The sequence below is a fragment of the Gigantopelta aegis genome, chromosome 12 (genome assembly GCF_016097555.1).
Source record: "Gigantopelta aegis isolate Gae_Host chromosome 12, Gae_host_genome, whole genome shotgun sequence".
In the NCBI taxonomy this organism is placed as follows: domain Eukaryota; kingdom Metazoa; phylum Mollusca; class Gastropoda; order Neomphalida; family Peltospiridae; genus Gigantopelta; species Gigantopelta aegis.
Genome location: NC_054710.1, coordinates 20546115 through 20560578, shown reverse-complemented (window position 1 = coordinate 20560578; position 14464 = coordinate 20546115). Strand labels below are relative to the sequence as shown.

Below are 14464 nucleotides of genomic sequence, written 5' to 3'. Positions count from 1 at the left end.
GGGTGACAGGCAAATATGTATAAAATATGTTGGAAAAACAGCGAGGCGTGATTGGGAGGGGTGCGGGGGGTGGGACATGGCTCATATGCATATTAATAAGGAAGAAGGAAATGTTTTATTTAACGACGCACTCAACACATTTCATTTACGGTTATATGGCGTCGGACATATGGTTAAGGACCACACAGGTATTGAGGGAGGAAACCCGCTGTCGACACTTCATGGGCTACTCTTTTCGATTAGCAGCAAGGGCTCTTTTATATGCACCATCCCATGGTCAGGATAGCACATACCACGGCCGTTGATGTACCAGTCGTGCTGTACTGGCTGGAGCGAGAAATGCATATTAATAAAGATGACAAGAAATGTACGTGAGGTTACTTCAGTTGAGTTCATTAATTGTATCAATTCAGTTTTATTTCATCAATGTAACCATAATGACTGCTCCCAGAGAACTGCTCCAAGAGGAGGGTGTTGGAGGTGCATCCACCCGCTACGAAATTCGAAGTGCCCCGAAAACTCCAGTGTTTAGCAGATGAATATAATGCATTTATTTGTTTTAGCGGGTAACATGTTTACAATGATCAACTTGATAATCATATATTTAACACATGTTCGTGAGCTTTTGAATACTATAGGTGTCATGCCTGAAAAAAACCTGCATTTGCCCCTGCTAGTTATGACAATATTAAAAAATTGCAAAATTACCACCAAACACCCCTCCCTGCCCATCGCCAGCTTCACAGCCTCGTTGTGACCCCTGTTCCATTTCACGTTGGATCCGCCACTGAACAAGTTGAAGTTTATTACTTAAAATGTGAAGTATATAGGTCAATTCCAGGCGCGGATCTGAGAGGACGAGGGGCGCCCACTTCAAAATATATACCATTCCTGGCACCCCCCCCCCCCCCCCCCCATCGCTACAAATCCCTGGATTATTTTAACCTTTGAATAATATGTGGGTGAACCGATTATACCGCACACCCCTAATTATAAATCAACTTTTCTCTCATTTTAAAACGGATGTGGCCGAATCGTTTGGAATTTCATCACCGATCATCGGTTATAATCGATTTGCATCAACCAATCAACTTTCCTCAATCGGTTAGAATTATATGAACCCAAGAAAGACCATGTACCAATTGTCCTGTTCAAGCTACACATAGATAATTTTGCCTTTAATAGCTATGTAATAGGCCTACCTGTTGAATTTTTGTGTATACCGTACATGAAAACAAATCCAAACCCCAGCATATTTACATCAATTCTGTCATTTAAACTGCAGAAAGAAATACAGTTAATTTTTCCCCAAACAATCGATAATGGATTTTAATAATCGATCATCACATCGGTAGAACCAAATCGATAAACGTTCGATTATAATCGACCATTGGAACATGAGTAGTGTAGGGTTGATATGCCCTCCCTTGACCAGTCTGACGTTCAGCTAGAAAGCAAGCAAGCAAGCAAGCAAGCCAGCCAGCCACCCAACCAGCCAGTCAGCAAGCAAGCCAGCTAGTCACCAAGCAAGCCAGCCAGCCAACCAGCCAGCCAGCAAGCAAGCCAGCTAGTCACCAAGCAAGCCAGCCAGCCACCCAACCAGCCAGTCAGCAAGCAAGCCAGCCAGCCAACTAGCCAGCCAGCAAGCAAGTAAGCATGCAAGCAAGCCAGCAACCCAGCCAGCAAGCCAGCCAGCCAGTCAGCAAGTCAGCAAGCCAGCCAACCAGCAAGTCAGCAAGCCAGCCAACCAGCCAACCAGCCAGTCAGCAAGCATGAAAGCCAGCCAGCCAGCCAGCAAGCCAGCCAATACATGCATAGTGACGGGACATATAATCACTTCATGACATACCATCCTAGTTCCCCCGGAAATGTGTTCAAGACAAGAAGAAATGGTAGAAATAGAAAGGTTTGGCAATTTTTGTTATCATCACGTACGTCATTAGCTTCACAGAGCCAGGCGACGTTAAAACTTCCCACTTCAATGCCCGTCTCCGCCGCCATCATGTAGTAAAACAGAGCCAGCGACCTGGAAACAAATAAAGCAATACAATCTCCTAAATTCAAGAGCCATAAATATCAATAAAACCATCTGTAAAATAGCTAAATACAAATTTCGGCTCAGTAGTTTGAGCCATAGCGAACATCATATGTGGGGTAGAAGGACATACGGATGGACAAACTAACGGGCGGACGGACAGACAAACAGATGGAGACAAAATGTATAGTTCCATCCAATTGTACCGGTAGGCGACTAATAAGGAAGAAGAAATGTTTTATTTAACGATGCACTCTCAACACATTTTTATCAGTTATATGGAGTCGAAAAAGTGGTTAAGGACCACTCAGATAGTGAGAGGAAACTATTGGCGCCATTCTGTGGACTATCCTTTTTGATTTAATGGGTCAGGTCAGGTCATAGGGTTTAACGTGCACATTCAGAAAAAGCTGTTGTAGCGCACGCCTGTCATGGGCGCACGTGTCGACCTGGGCCGGCTCCTACGTCCAGGACAGGAAATTCGATTTAATGTAACAAGAGACATTTTATATGCATCACCGTACAGACCGGAGCAAAGATGATAGGTAAACTATTAGTGTGATCACTTTAAGAATGACGTACTTTGACTTGGCATAGTGAATATTTGAAATAAATACACAGAGCCGGTTTATCCTAGTAGCACAAGTAGCACGTGCTACGGACACCGCGCTTCAGGGGGCCCCGAGGTGATGTGTACATTTATTTTTTCAAGGTCATTTTTCCCTCTCACCGAGGAAGTTGCAAAATATATATCCTGGGAAGGTGGCCCCGCTGTTATTTGTGCTACAGGCCACGCGGATCTTTAAACCACCTCTGTAAGTACGGAGCTGTTAAGCTGCATAATGACTTAATAGGATTTAGCATAGGTGTACAATAACATACTTTGCATACTATTGTGACTTTAAAGGGACAGACCCTAGTTTTTAAACACTTCAACATATTTTTTCACCATTAAAGCTGTTTTTGATCATTTAAATTAGAAGTACTTACATTTTATTATTTAGAATAGAGTATTCATTTTAGTATTTAGAATAGAGTATTCATTTTCGTACACCTAAGTGCTTCTGGTCATTCAGGTTCTGGTCATTTTTGCAATACCCCAAACTAAATTATTCATAATTCTAAAAACGCACGTTCGTCTGAGAAGTAACGGTTATTGAGACGAGCTTTAGTTATTTTTAGACGGTATTTCCCTGTTTAAGCTTCTCTCTGTTATAATCAAATGCAAAAGTGTGTTGCAGGTTTGTAGATTAACTAAAAATAGTGTCCATGTTTACGGGCTGAAACTAGGGTCTGCACCTTTAAAGTTTGATAATCACAGAATTTAACCTGGTATGGTGACTTCAAAAAGAATGTATGGTGACTTGAACGTTTGATAATCACAGAATGTGACAGGTTTAGATGGCATTAAAGTTTTATTTTAAAATTCACAGAACAAAAGACAGGTTAAAGTGATTTTAAAGTTTTAAATGTTTATTCATAGAATGCGACAGATAATGGTGACTTTTAATAATCACAAAAAGTGACAGGCTGTGGTGACTTTGTAGTATTAATGTTGACATAATCCTACCAGGGGACCCGATCCCACCCAGTGGCGTAGGTGGGGGGGGGGGGGGGGGGGGGAGACACGGGGGTCATGCCCCCCATCAAACCTTTTTTTTAAATATTAAATTTGATAAAATCATATATAATACATAGTGTGGGTTGCCCCCTTCCCTCCTAATATAAAAACCTGATCCTACCATAAATAGTCAAAATAGTCAAGTGGCTTTTTTATTTTTATTTTCACTGGGATGCCCTTTTGACAAGTTGGCATGATCCACTGCCCTTTCCCCTATAGCCCTCCCCCTGTAAAATACTTCCTGGATCCGGCACTGATAATCGATTACTGAAAGTTGACTACTTATTGCAGCTAAAGAGGAACGAACACGAAGTGTATATTTCAAGTCACATGACTGCTGTGCGACATTGGTTCTATGTGTCTCACTGACAAACTAAGTACGTACATGTCCCCTCGCCGGTACGCGTGCAGTCCTTTCCTCAACACTAGGCCCAAACTCGGGTTCTTCTCTGCTATGAATCGAGCCCATCTACACAGAGAAATAAAAGGAAAACTAGTATTTGTTTAACGACATCTTAGCACATTTTAAACTACGGCTACAAATAAAATAAAGTTTTAAAATACATATATGGTAATTTATACACCTTGTGGAGAGAGAGAGAGAGAGAGAGAGAGAGAGACAGAGAGAGAAACAGAGAGAGAGAGAGAGAGAGAGAGAGAGAGACAGAGAGACAGAGGGGATGGCTGCCACTCATAATGATAGACTATTTTTACCAACAAAGCATCAAGGGATCATGCATATACAATTTTCCATAGACAGGAGAGTACCAACGATAGTTTGATATACCAATCATGGGACACTGGTGGGGACTCGATAACTAGCAATTAATCTGCCGGTCACCTTACATAGAGGTTTTCCAGTAAAATTATCTTCTACTAGTAAATACTATTATTTTGAGACAACGACTATAGTGTCGCCGAGACTTCAGCTTTAAGTGGTGTGTATTCTTAATAAAGGTGGTCGATTTATCGGATTACGTTGTGCGTGTATACACTGTATTCTTAATAACTGGTCGATTTAGCGGATTACGTTGTGTGTGTATACACTTTATTCTCAATAACAGTGGTTGATTTAGCCTATTACGTTGTGCGTGTATACACTGTATTCTTAATAACTGGTGATTTAGCGGATTACGTTGTGCGTGTATACACTGTATTCTTAATAACAGTGGTCGATTTAGCGGATTACGTTGTGCGTGTATACACTGTATTCTTAATAACAGTGGTCGTTGTGCGTGTATACACTATATTCTTAATAACAGTGGTTGATTTAGCGGATTGAGCTTTACATGCATACATACTCTGTCGCCTGATAGACATTGCGTGGGCGGATCAACGTCCCCTTGATGTTCATATAGGCGTACAGCACCCCAGCATCGATGTGCCCTCTGGTGGCAGACCACTCGTAGAATCCGTAAGCCGTGTCCTAAAATAAACAACAACTAAATATAGTATAGTGCAGTGAAAACCCTCTAAACCGGACACCCTTGGGACCAAGACCAATGTCTGGTTGTAAGAGGGATCCGGTTTAGAGAGGTTAAGTTCTGTTCTGGTTTTTTAAAAAGGGACTCTGTAAACTGGAATTATCACTTTACAGAGTGTCCTGTCTTGAGAGGTTTCATTAAATATGCAACCAGAACGTTGTGCCCTAAAATAAAACAACATTTAAACATCGAGACTTGTATGGTATATATAAGCTAGAGCTGCACGGTATTACTGGTGTAATATAACACACAAGGCCTTTATAACACTTTCCCATCGTTCTGATCTCTTCTCATCTTTTGATTTGTACTGCTGACCGCCTTTTGTACTTACGCGATGCCGCACTTTGCAAGGATCATTTTGCGCTCAGGTCCAGTCGGTTGCCATACATACATCGTGCTACATATTGATTAGAACGATGAATTCCATAAATACAACTATGATGGAGGCCGCCAACTTTGTTACTGAACACTGAAGTGGCTATATACACGCCGGCCGTATATGTAGCCTCAGTTATTTTTGGGGGAAAGCCCCATGTAAACTTTCCCGTGCGTAATACGGGTTACATCTACTTACTGTTAAGGTTATCTCCTAAATAACTCACTCAGTCGGCGGGTTTGTCTGGGTAGTATCTCTAGGATAGAGTTATCATCAAACTGACTCACCCAGTCAGCGGGGTTTGCTTGGACTAGAGTTATCCCTTGATTAGATTTAGCTCTAAATGGCTCACCCAATCGGCTGGTTTTCCCGGGTACTTCCCCTCCATGTGCAGATGAGCCAGATAGTAGCCGGAGTCTGGCTGGTTCATGCGGAACGCCTGCTCGAACAACTTAGCCGCCTTTTCATAGTCGCGCTCTTGCAGGGCGATCCAGCCTAAAGCGTTGATCGCGTCCGGGTGTTGCTGCAATGTAATGCAATACAGTGGTTGGGTGCATTACAAATAGGTGGCTGGAGGTAAGTGAATAGATCGATGGATGGATGGACGGACGGACAGACGGACGGATGGATGCATGCATGCATGCATGAAGGAAACGAGGGATGATGAAGAGATTGATGGAAGGATGGACGGATGGATGGGGAAGAATGGGTAGGTGAGTGAAATGGGTGGCTGGGTCTTGGCTGGCTGACTGGATGAGTATGTGACTGCATGGTAGATGGAAGGAAGGAAGGATGGATGTATGGATGAATAGATGGGCTGGTGGATAGAATTTCATATATGGAAAGATGGTTCAATGTTGCCATGGAAGAAACTCAGTTTTATATTCAATCAAACGTTTCTGAGTAATGCTAAAATCCAAGATGGCTGTCATAGTCTAATAATTCAAACTTCGTTGAGGTGTAAAGGAAAAACCAAGTAATAAAAAAACGACCTATAATACACATAACACAATTACGATAACATTGTGTTTGTCAAATGTTAGAGCGTTTAACATTTCTCTACGCGAAACGTCCGTGAAACGTGTGAGAGACACATGTCTCACGGGCGTGTTTTCGTACACACACACACACACACACACACAAATGAGTTCAAGATTTTCATTTTTCTCACATTGACGTGTGATGTTATAATTATGAAATTAGATTTTATTAACATTTTAAAAATAATATTTTTTTTATATGAATGATACTTCGTATTTTATGTTTTAAGTGTTTCATAAGCCTATGTAGGCTGGGTGACAATACGTGATTGTATATAGTATGAATCTTTTATGTGTATTGTCACGTGACACTGTAATAAACGAATAAACAAACCGTATTACAGGTGCACACAAAACATTTGTAAGTATGTTCTCAAATATACATGTATGTTTATTTCTTTTAATTTGTTAACAGGAAAATATTGCACTACTTGATTCAAGGATAATTGTGTATATTTTATATGAAACCGAGGTAGATTTAGAACTTTACAATGGTTCAAAACATGCCTGCTTAGAATTACTGAATTCATAGAAATCCATGAAGAACGAAATTATGTTTCGGTTTCATTATGTTCTTCAACACATTGACTTAATATAGGTTGCTTCGCTGTCAATTACATGTATACTACTCAAAAGAATTTAAGGGTCAAAAATATAACCAAATAAGTTTCAGAGTGTATTAGATTGATGATGTAAACTACACCAATGTTTTTATTTATTGTTCCATATTTACAAAAAAACACAAATAAACGTCACTGTATACAAGAAAGTCACATGACATGCTGTCAAAGTTGAAGGTTGTCAAACATGGATTTTACACATTAGAACATTCGTTTAATAGTGTGTGAATCCACCCCTGGCGCGAATACACTCGACACATCGTTGCCTCATGCTGTTGATCAGACGTCTGAAGAACTCTTAGGGAATGGCCTGCCACTCTGCCATAAGAAGTTGACCCAGATCATGAAGGTTGGCCGGAGGGGCATGGTTATCCCGAACTCTACTGCCTAATTCGTCCCAGGCGTGCTCTATTGGGGCCAAGTCAGGCGAATATGCTGGCCAATCCATCCTGGCGATACCTTGTTGTCTGAGAAAGTCCGTTACCACCCTGGCGCGGTGGGGTCTGGCATTGTCATCCTGCAGAACTGCCCCGCCGCCAATCTGCTGAAGGCCTGGGAGAACCAACGGCCGGATAATCTCATTCAGATAGCGGATTCCATTCAGATTGCCATCCACCACATAGAGGGGGTCCTGTGGTGGATAGAGATGCCGCCCCACACCATGATGCTGCCACCACCGAACCGGTGACGTTGTCTAACGTTAACGTCAGCGAAGCGCTCCCCAGGACGTCTGTAGACACGAACGCGACCGTCGTTGAACTGGAGACTAAACCTGGACTCATCAGTGAACATCACTCGACCCCACTGAACACGTTGCCACCGCAGATGAAGCGTGCACCAGTGACGTCTGGCCGTTCTGTGACGTGGTAGGAGTGGTGGTCGAACAGCCTGGCGACGGCAGCGTAGATTATTGGCTCTCAGACGATTGCGTATGGTTTGATCAGACACTCGAGTTCCAGTCGCAGTCCGCAGATTGTCACGTAATCGGCGTGCAGTGGTTGTGCGTTGACGTAGAGCCATATTGGTGATGTAGCGGTCCTCTCTATTTGTAGTGCTTCGGGGTCTTCCCGAACGTGGACGATTTCGAACAAAATTCGTTGCTTGGTACCGTTGCCACAGTCGGCCAACGATACTCTGACTGACACCAAGTCTCAGAGCAACATTTCTTTGCGTATTGCTATCCTGAAGCCAAGCAATAGCCCTTCCTCGATCTTCGATAGTCAGTTGAAGTCGTACCATTGTCGAATTTGGAGTGTGCACCGTACACGAACGCAAGCTCCAATTATACGGAAATTCAGCATTGGGAACATGGAATACACGTGCAAAGCGTGCAAATGAAGCGCTTTCGCGTTCGCCCTAATTTACGTGCAAATGTAAGCATGTTTTCGCCATTAGAACTAGTCGACAGTGTCAATGACAGTGGATTTTAATTCATTTATGGGTTGCTTAGACCCACTTTCGTCAAAATGGAACAATACCATGCGTGACATTATGGTCTAGCTAATATAATTGACATTCAGAAAATAATGTCGAAAATATCGTCTGACCCTTAAATTCTTTTGAGTAGTATACATTACTACATGCAATTTGATAAGGGAACAAATGTATTAACTTGCGTGTGGATCACCATCTTTTACTTTTAAAACGCGAACCACACGCCCGTGCAAAGGGATTTCACTGACCTAGATACACACCACACGTATGAGGCGCGTTACGCAGGAACTCGCATACTCTGTATTATTTTTATTTGTTTCGGGGGGCGTGGGGGGTGGGGGGTGGGGGCGGAACGTAGCCCAGTGGTTTGATGCGCGGTCGGTCAAGGATCGATCCCCGCCAGTGGGTCCGTTGGACTATGTCTTGTTTCAGTCAGTGCACCACGACTGGTATATAAAAGACCGCGGTATGTGCTATCTTGTCTGTGGGATGGTGCATATGAAAGATCCCTTTCTACTAATGAAAAACTACAGTGGGTTTCCTCTAAAACTATATGTCAAATTATCAAATGTCTGACATCCAATAGCCGATGATTAATAAATCAATGTGCTCTAGTGGTGTCGTTAAACAAAACAAACTTTAAACTCTATGTTTTGCTAACTTACCGCTTGTGCAGCTTTCTCCATGTATTTCTTGCCCTCGGTCTTATTCTTCTTCGGTCCCTGGCCCTGTTACAAAACGAACGAATGTCAGTGTCATATCGCATCATATCATAGGTCAGCGCCAACATATTATGTGGGATATCGCCATGTACTACCGCACATCTCACATATTAAAAAAAATATGTTTGCGCGAAAAGGGAACCGATGAGTTGGCATATATTTCTCAATAATGAATAATGTTAAATCTTATATTAAAACATATTACTGAGTTTTAAACCCATACCAATGAAAATAATGTGTAAATAAAAAAGTTTTTTTTAACAAATTGACATCAGATTATATAATCTCATTTTTAATACAAAAGGTTAAGACAAAATGCTAGAACAGCCTTAGCTGCATTGCTATCGAAGTAATCGATAATACAATACACTGAGACTAAAGGTAGGACAGTGCGTTCTCTACGTTAGCTGTTCCATCAGTTGTCTTCATACCTACATTGTAAAATAAGATTTCGCCTCTGTAATTTGATGATAATTTGTAAAGAAACTTTTTTATTACACTGATTTTTTTTTTCCTTTCAAAATATGTTATTCGAGTTGGTATAGGTTTAAAATTTAATAACATATTGTTATATGAATTTTAACTTCATTCATTAAAAAGTTATAGGCCAATTCATCGGTTCCCTTTTCACGGAAATGGACGATAGTGTTCTGTGTAGTGTGAAAGAAATATCGTTATTACAAATCGCTCATTGTAAACGCAGCTTAAGATGACAGAGTTACTTACCCTGTAAACTGCAATTCCGTAATCGTACATCATACTAGGGTCCTTGGCCTCCGCGCCTTGACGGAATATTTCCATCGCCTCGTTGATGTTTCTTTTTAAACCTTGCGCGCCCCAAAATAGTGCGCGGGATACTCGGCGCTAAAAAGAAATCGATAAAATTATCTTTTAGTTATTTGAAGTTATAAATTATTAATTTCCTTTAGCATTTTTGTTGTTATTGTTGTTATGTTTCTTATGCGAATACTAGTACATGTCTTTTCAAAGCAACAACAACAAAACAAGTTTGTTTTGTTTAATTATTATTATTTATTTTTTTATTATTATTTTGTAGTTTTATTGTTTGCTCTTGTATTGTTTTGGTTTGGTTTTAACTTTTACTGACTACAGCAACTTCTCTCTCACTAACTAGCAGCCTTGACAGACAGTCCCAATAGCTGAGGTGTTAGTTATTCTAGGCTCAGACTATGAACTATCACGACGGAGTTAACCAACTCGATGGTCGCGTTGTGATTTCCCCAACTTCCGACTTACGACTGGCACACTCAGATTAACAAACTAATCGGTTGTAGAGTTGCAACTGGACGGTCGTAGAAGTCGTGTGAGATCGGCGAGTTGGCCAACTGTGTCATGATAGTTGGTAGTCTGACCCTGCATTACAGTATCAGAAATGTCTACCTTTTATGCACTAGTACGTATTTTCTGACGTGTATGCCCAGGACAACCTCTGTACATAAACACGTCATTTACATATGCTAGGACCAACTACCAACTGTACATGTCACGATGGAGTTGGCCAACTCTTCGATCTCACGACGTCTACAACTCTCCAGTTGCTAGACTGAACACTCTTACAACTTGAGTATCGTCGTATACAACGTCAAACCTAAAAGAAAACCCATCCGGAAACCAATGTGTGAACGCTTTCACCGATTCCCACAATTTGCGGATGATTTATTATTATTATTATTATTATTATTATTCATACCCCGATGAACGTAAATGAAATAACAGACAATCCTTAAGATAAAAATACATAAATTCATTCATACCTGCATTCATTCCTCCAGCCATTCATCCATCCATCCATCCATTCATTCATTCATTCATTCATCTGTTTATTCATTCATCTAATGACAGATACACAGATAACAGAAGAAAAACAAATCATTAATTCATTCATATCTGCATTCATTCATTCATTCGTCCGTCCGTCCGTTTATTCATTCATTCAGTCATTCACTGATCTCTTTATTTATTCATCCATCTAAATCGTTTATTGATTGATTTAATTAATCCATCCATCAATTAATAAATAATTCATTCATTCATTCGTTCATTCGTCCATTCACTCTTTTATTCGTTCGTTTGTTCATTTACTCTTTTATTCGTTCGTTCATTCGTCCATTTACTCTTTCATTCGTTCGTTCATTCACTTTTTTATTCGTTCATTCATTCGTCCATTATGCTTTTACATCTTTCAGAAATAAAGCTGAAAAGCAACCTATTAACTTTTCATCTGGGAATGCTGAAGTATACAACAGGCACGTCTCTTTGGAGGAGTTGCAGGACGCTCTACGTAAAGCCCATGATACTTCAGTAGGACCAGATGAAATACATTATCAACTCTTAAAATACTTACCTGAATCATCCTTAATGGTTCTGTTAAATATATTTAACAAAATTTGGATTTCTGGTGACTTTCCTTCTGATTGGAGAAAAGGCATTGTCATTCCTATTACCAAGCCTGGTAAGGATCCAACAAATCATACTAGTTATTGCCCTATCGCTTTGACCAGTTGCATTTGTAAAACCATGGAAAGAATGATCAACCGTAGACTTGTCTGGTATCTTGAGTCCCACAAATTGCGTACTAAGGTCTCACTACACAGATCACTTCCGGGTGAGAGTTCATTGATCACGGTCCACTATAGTTCCTAATTGTGACACATGTTATGGTTCACATATTCACTTCTAGGAAATGGTGAAGAATTAAAACAATATGTATGTTTAATGGTAAGCCTTCTGGCTGTATTTTGCCCATGTTATTTTGTAATATTGTGCATCGACCTTTTGGGACATGGGTATATAGCACAAGTGACAGCCGGAGTGAATCGGTTAATGAACCACCTGTTCGGACCGGTACTACAGCCAGATGCGGTCATATGGCAAAAAACTGAGACGGAAATGTTCTCAATTTTGGAGTGAAAATAAATGCTAATATAATGTATGTTCACAATGGTGTATGTTGTTAATGCCAACGAGAACCCGTTCTATGGGCAATCGTCTCTTGAAGTTGGGCAGTTTAACGTGGGTTTCAATGGCAGATGACATCTGTGTAGTGAGACCTAACGTGCAATGTGGGTTCAGGCCTAGACGTAGCACGGTCGATCATCTTGTTAGATTTGAAACGGTTTGTAGGGATGCTTTCATACATAACCAGCATTTGGTATCGGTATTTTTTTGACCTCGAGAAAGCTTATGATACCACGTGGAATTATGCTATATTGAAAGACCTCCATGGCATGGGCCTAAGAATAGGTCTTTCATGGTACGAGTGGGATCTACGCTATCTGATTGTCACTTCTAAGAGATGGGTGTGCTTCAAGGTAGCATCCTGTCAGTAACTTTATTTTCTGTGAAAATTAACAGCATCACCCAGTGTTTAAAACCTGGTGTTGATAGCTCGTTATATGTCGATGATTTTCAGATTTGCTACAGGTCGTCCAGTATGAGTATCATTCAACGTCAGTTGCAGCCTTGTTTGAATAAACTTCAACATTGTGCAACTGACAATGAATTTCGATTCTCAAAGTCAAAAACCGTCTGTATGCATATCTGCCAGAAACGAGATCACCATTTGGATCCTCAGCTGTTTTTGGATAAATGTTCGGTTCCAGTTGTGGAAGAGACCACATTTCTGGGGGTTATTTTTGACAGGAGGCTATCTTTTGTTTCTCATTTACAGGATATGAAAAAGAACGGTTTGAAAGCCCTCAACATCTTATACATTATTGGCAAGACTGATGGGGAGCAGATTGAAAGGTTATGCTCGGACTTTATACATCTTTAGCTAGGTCTAAACTTGATTATTGGTGCATTGTGTATGGGTCAGCACGCACGTCTTACTTGCAAATGCTAGATCCTATACACAACTGGGAACTTAGACTTTGTCTTGGTGCTTTCAAAACATCCCCTATAGAGAGCTTGTACGTTGATGCACACGAACCTAGTTTGGGTGCTGGACGTGCAACGCTTTCTCTGCAGTATGCTGCAAAGATTAAATCTAATCAATGCCGAAACATCCTGCACATAACGCGGTGTTTGATAACAAACATGTGCAGTTATTTGATGTGAAGCCGAATACCATTCGAACAATTGGTCTTCACATTAAGTAGTTTTTATCAGTTTTCAACATCGATTTAGCCGACAGTTTGAAAACGCCTTCATATTTTATTTTGCCACCCCGGTATATCAAATCACCGAAAATTGTATTCGATCTTGTGCATCTAAAGAAAGATTGCACAGCTGCAGTTATTTATAAACAACATTTCATGGAATTTCAAGAGAGGTACCGTGAATACATCCCTGTTTACACAGACGGATCACGGGATGGGAATTATGTGACAAAATAATTTCCATGAGATTGCCTACTGAAATTTGGGCCATCATTAATGCCCTGGAACAGATTAAGAATGCATGTGCATCCAAATGCATTATTTTTACTGACTCACTTTCGTGTCTCCAAGCTCTACAGTACATGAAATTACCATCTAATTAAAATTAGCTCCACTGGTTAATTACTAGTAGAGCTAATTTTAATCAGACTGATGAAATTAGAGCATCACTTAGTCTTTTTATCAATTGCCAATAAAGATGTTATATTTTTTGGATACCCAGCCATGTTGACATTAAGGGTAACGAAAAGGCAGATGATGTTGCCAAATCTGCTTTGAACTTGCTCCGTGTCAATGTTGGTGTCCCCTACAATGATTTTAAATTACATATTATATATATATACCAATATATTTCTTCGACTTGGCAAGATGGTCGCGAAAAAGCTTCATTCTGTCAAGGCAGTCCTGGGAGAGTGGCAATCATCCTACAGGCGGTGCAGGAACGATGAAGTAGCCTTGTGTCGTGCCCGCATTGGCTATACTTATTTGACGCATTCATTTATTTTAAAGGACACTCCTCCTCAGTGTGAACATTGTCAGTGTACACTGACTGTGCGCCACATTTTGGTGGAGTGTAATCATTTGAAGCCGACGAGAAATGATATATTTGGCAACAGAAATATTTTGGAATCATTTAAATTGATTTTAAAGTTTTTGAAACGCTTTGATTTCTGTACAAAGTTTTAAAATATACCTAGCTTGTTATCTGTATTGTATTATACGTTTCCCACA

The 14464-nt window shown here is 40.6% G+C and overlaps 1 protein-coding gene across 1 annotated transcript in view; it reads right to left on the bottom strand.

The window, feature by feature from the left end:
- The window catches only part of LOC121385776 (protein sel-1 homolog 3-like), a 69009-nt gene that overhangs the window by 14692 nt on the left and 39853 nt on the right, over positions 1-14464 (bottom strand). Inside the window, exons 14-19 of the mRNA XM_041516555.1 lie at positions 10059-10196; positions 9276-9338; positions 5869-6039; positions 4958-5082; positions 4042-4125; positions 1936-2026 (exon numbers count right to left, since the gene is read on the bottom strand). Of these exons, the coding sequence (XP_041372489.1) occupies positions 1936-2026; positions 4042-4125; positions 4958-5082; positions 5869-6039; positions 9276-9338; positions 10059-10196 (672 nt within the window). The remainder of the gene's footprint in view (positions 1-1935; positions 2027-4041; positions 4126-4957; positions 5083-5868; positions 6040-9275; positions 9339-10058; positions 10197-14464) is intronic.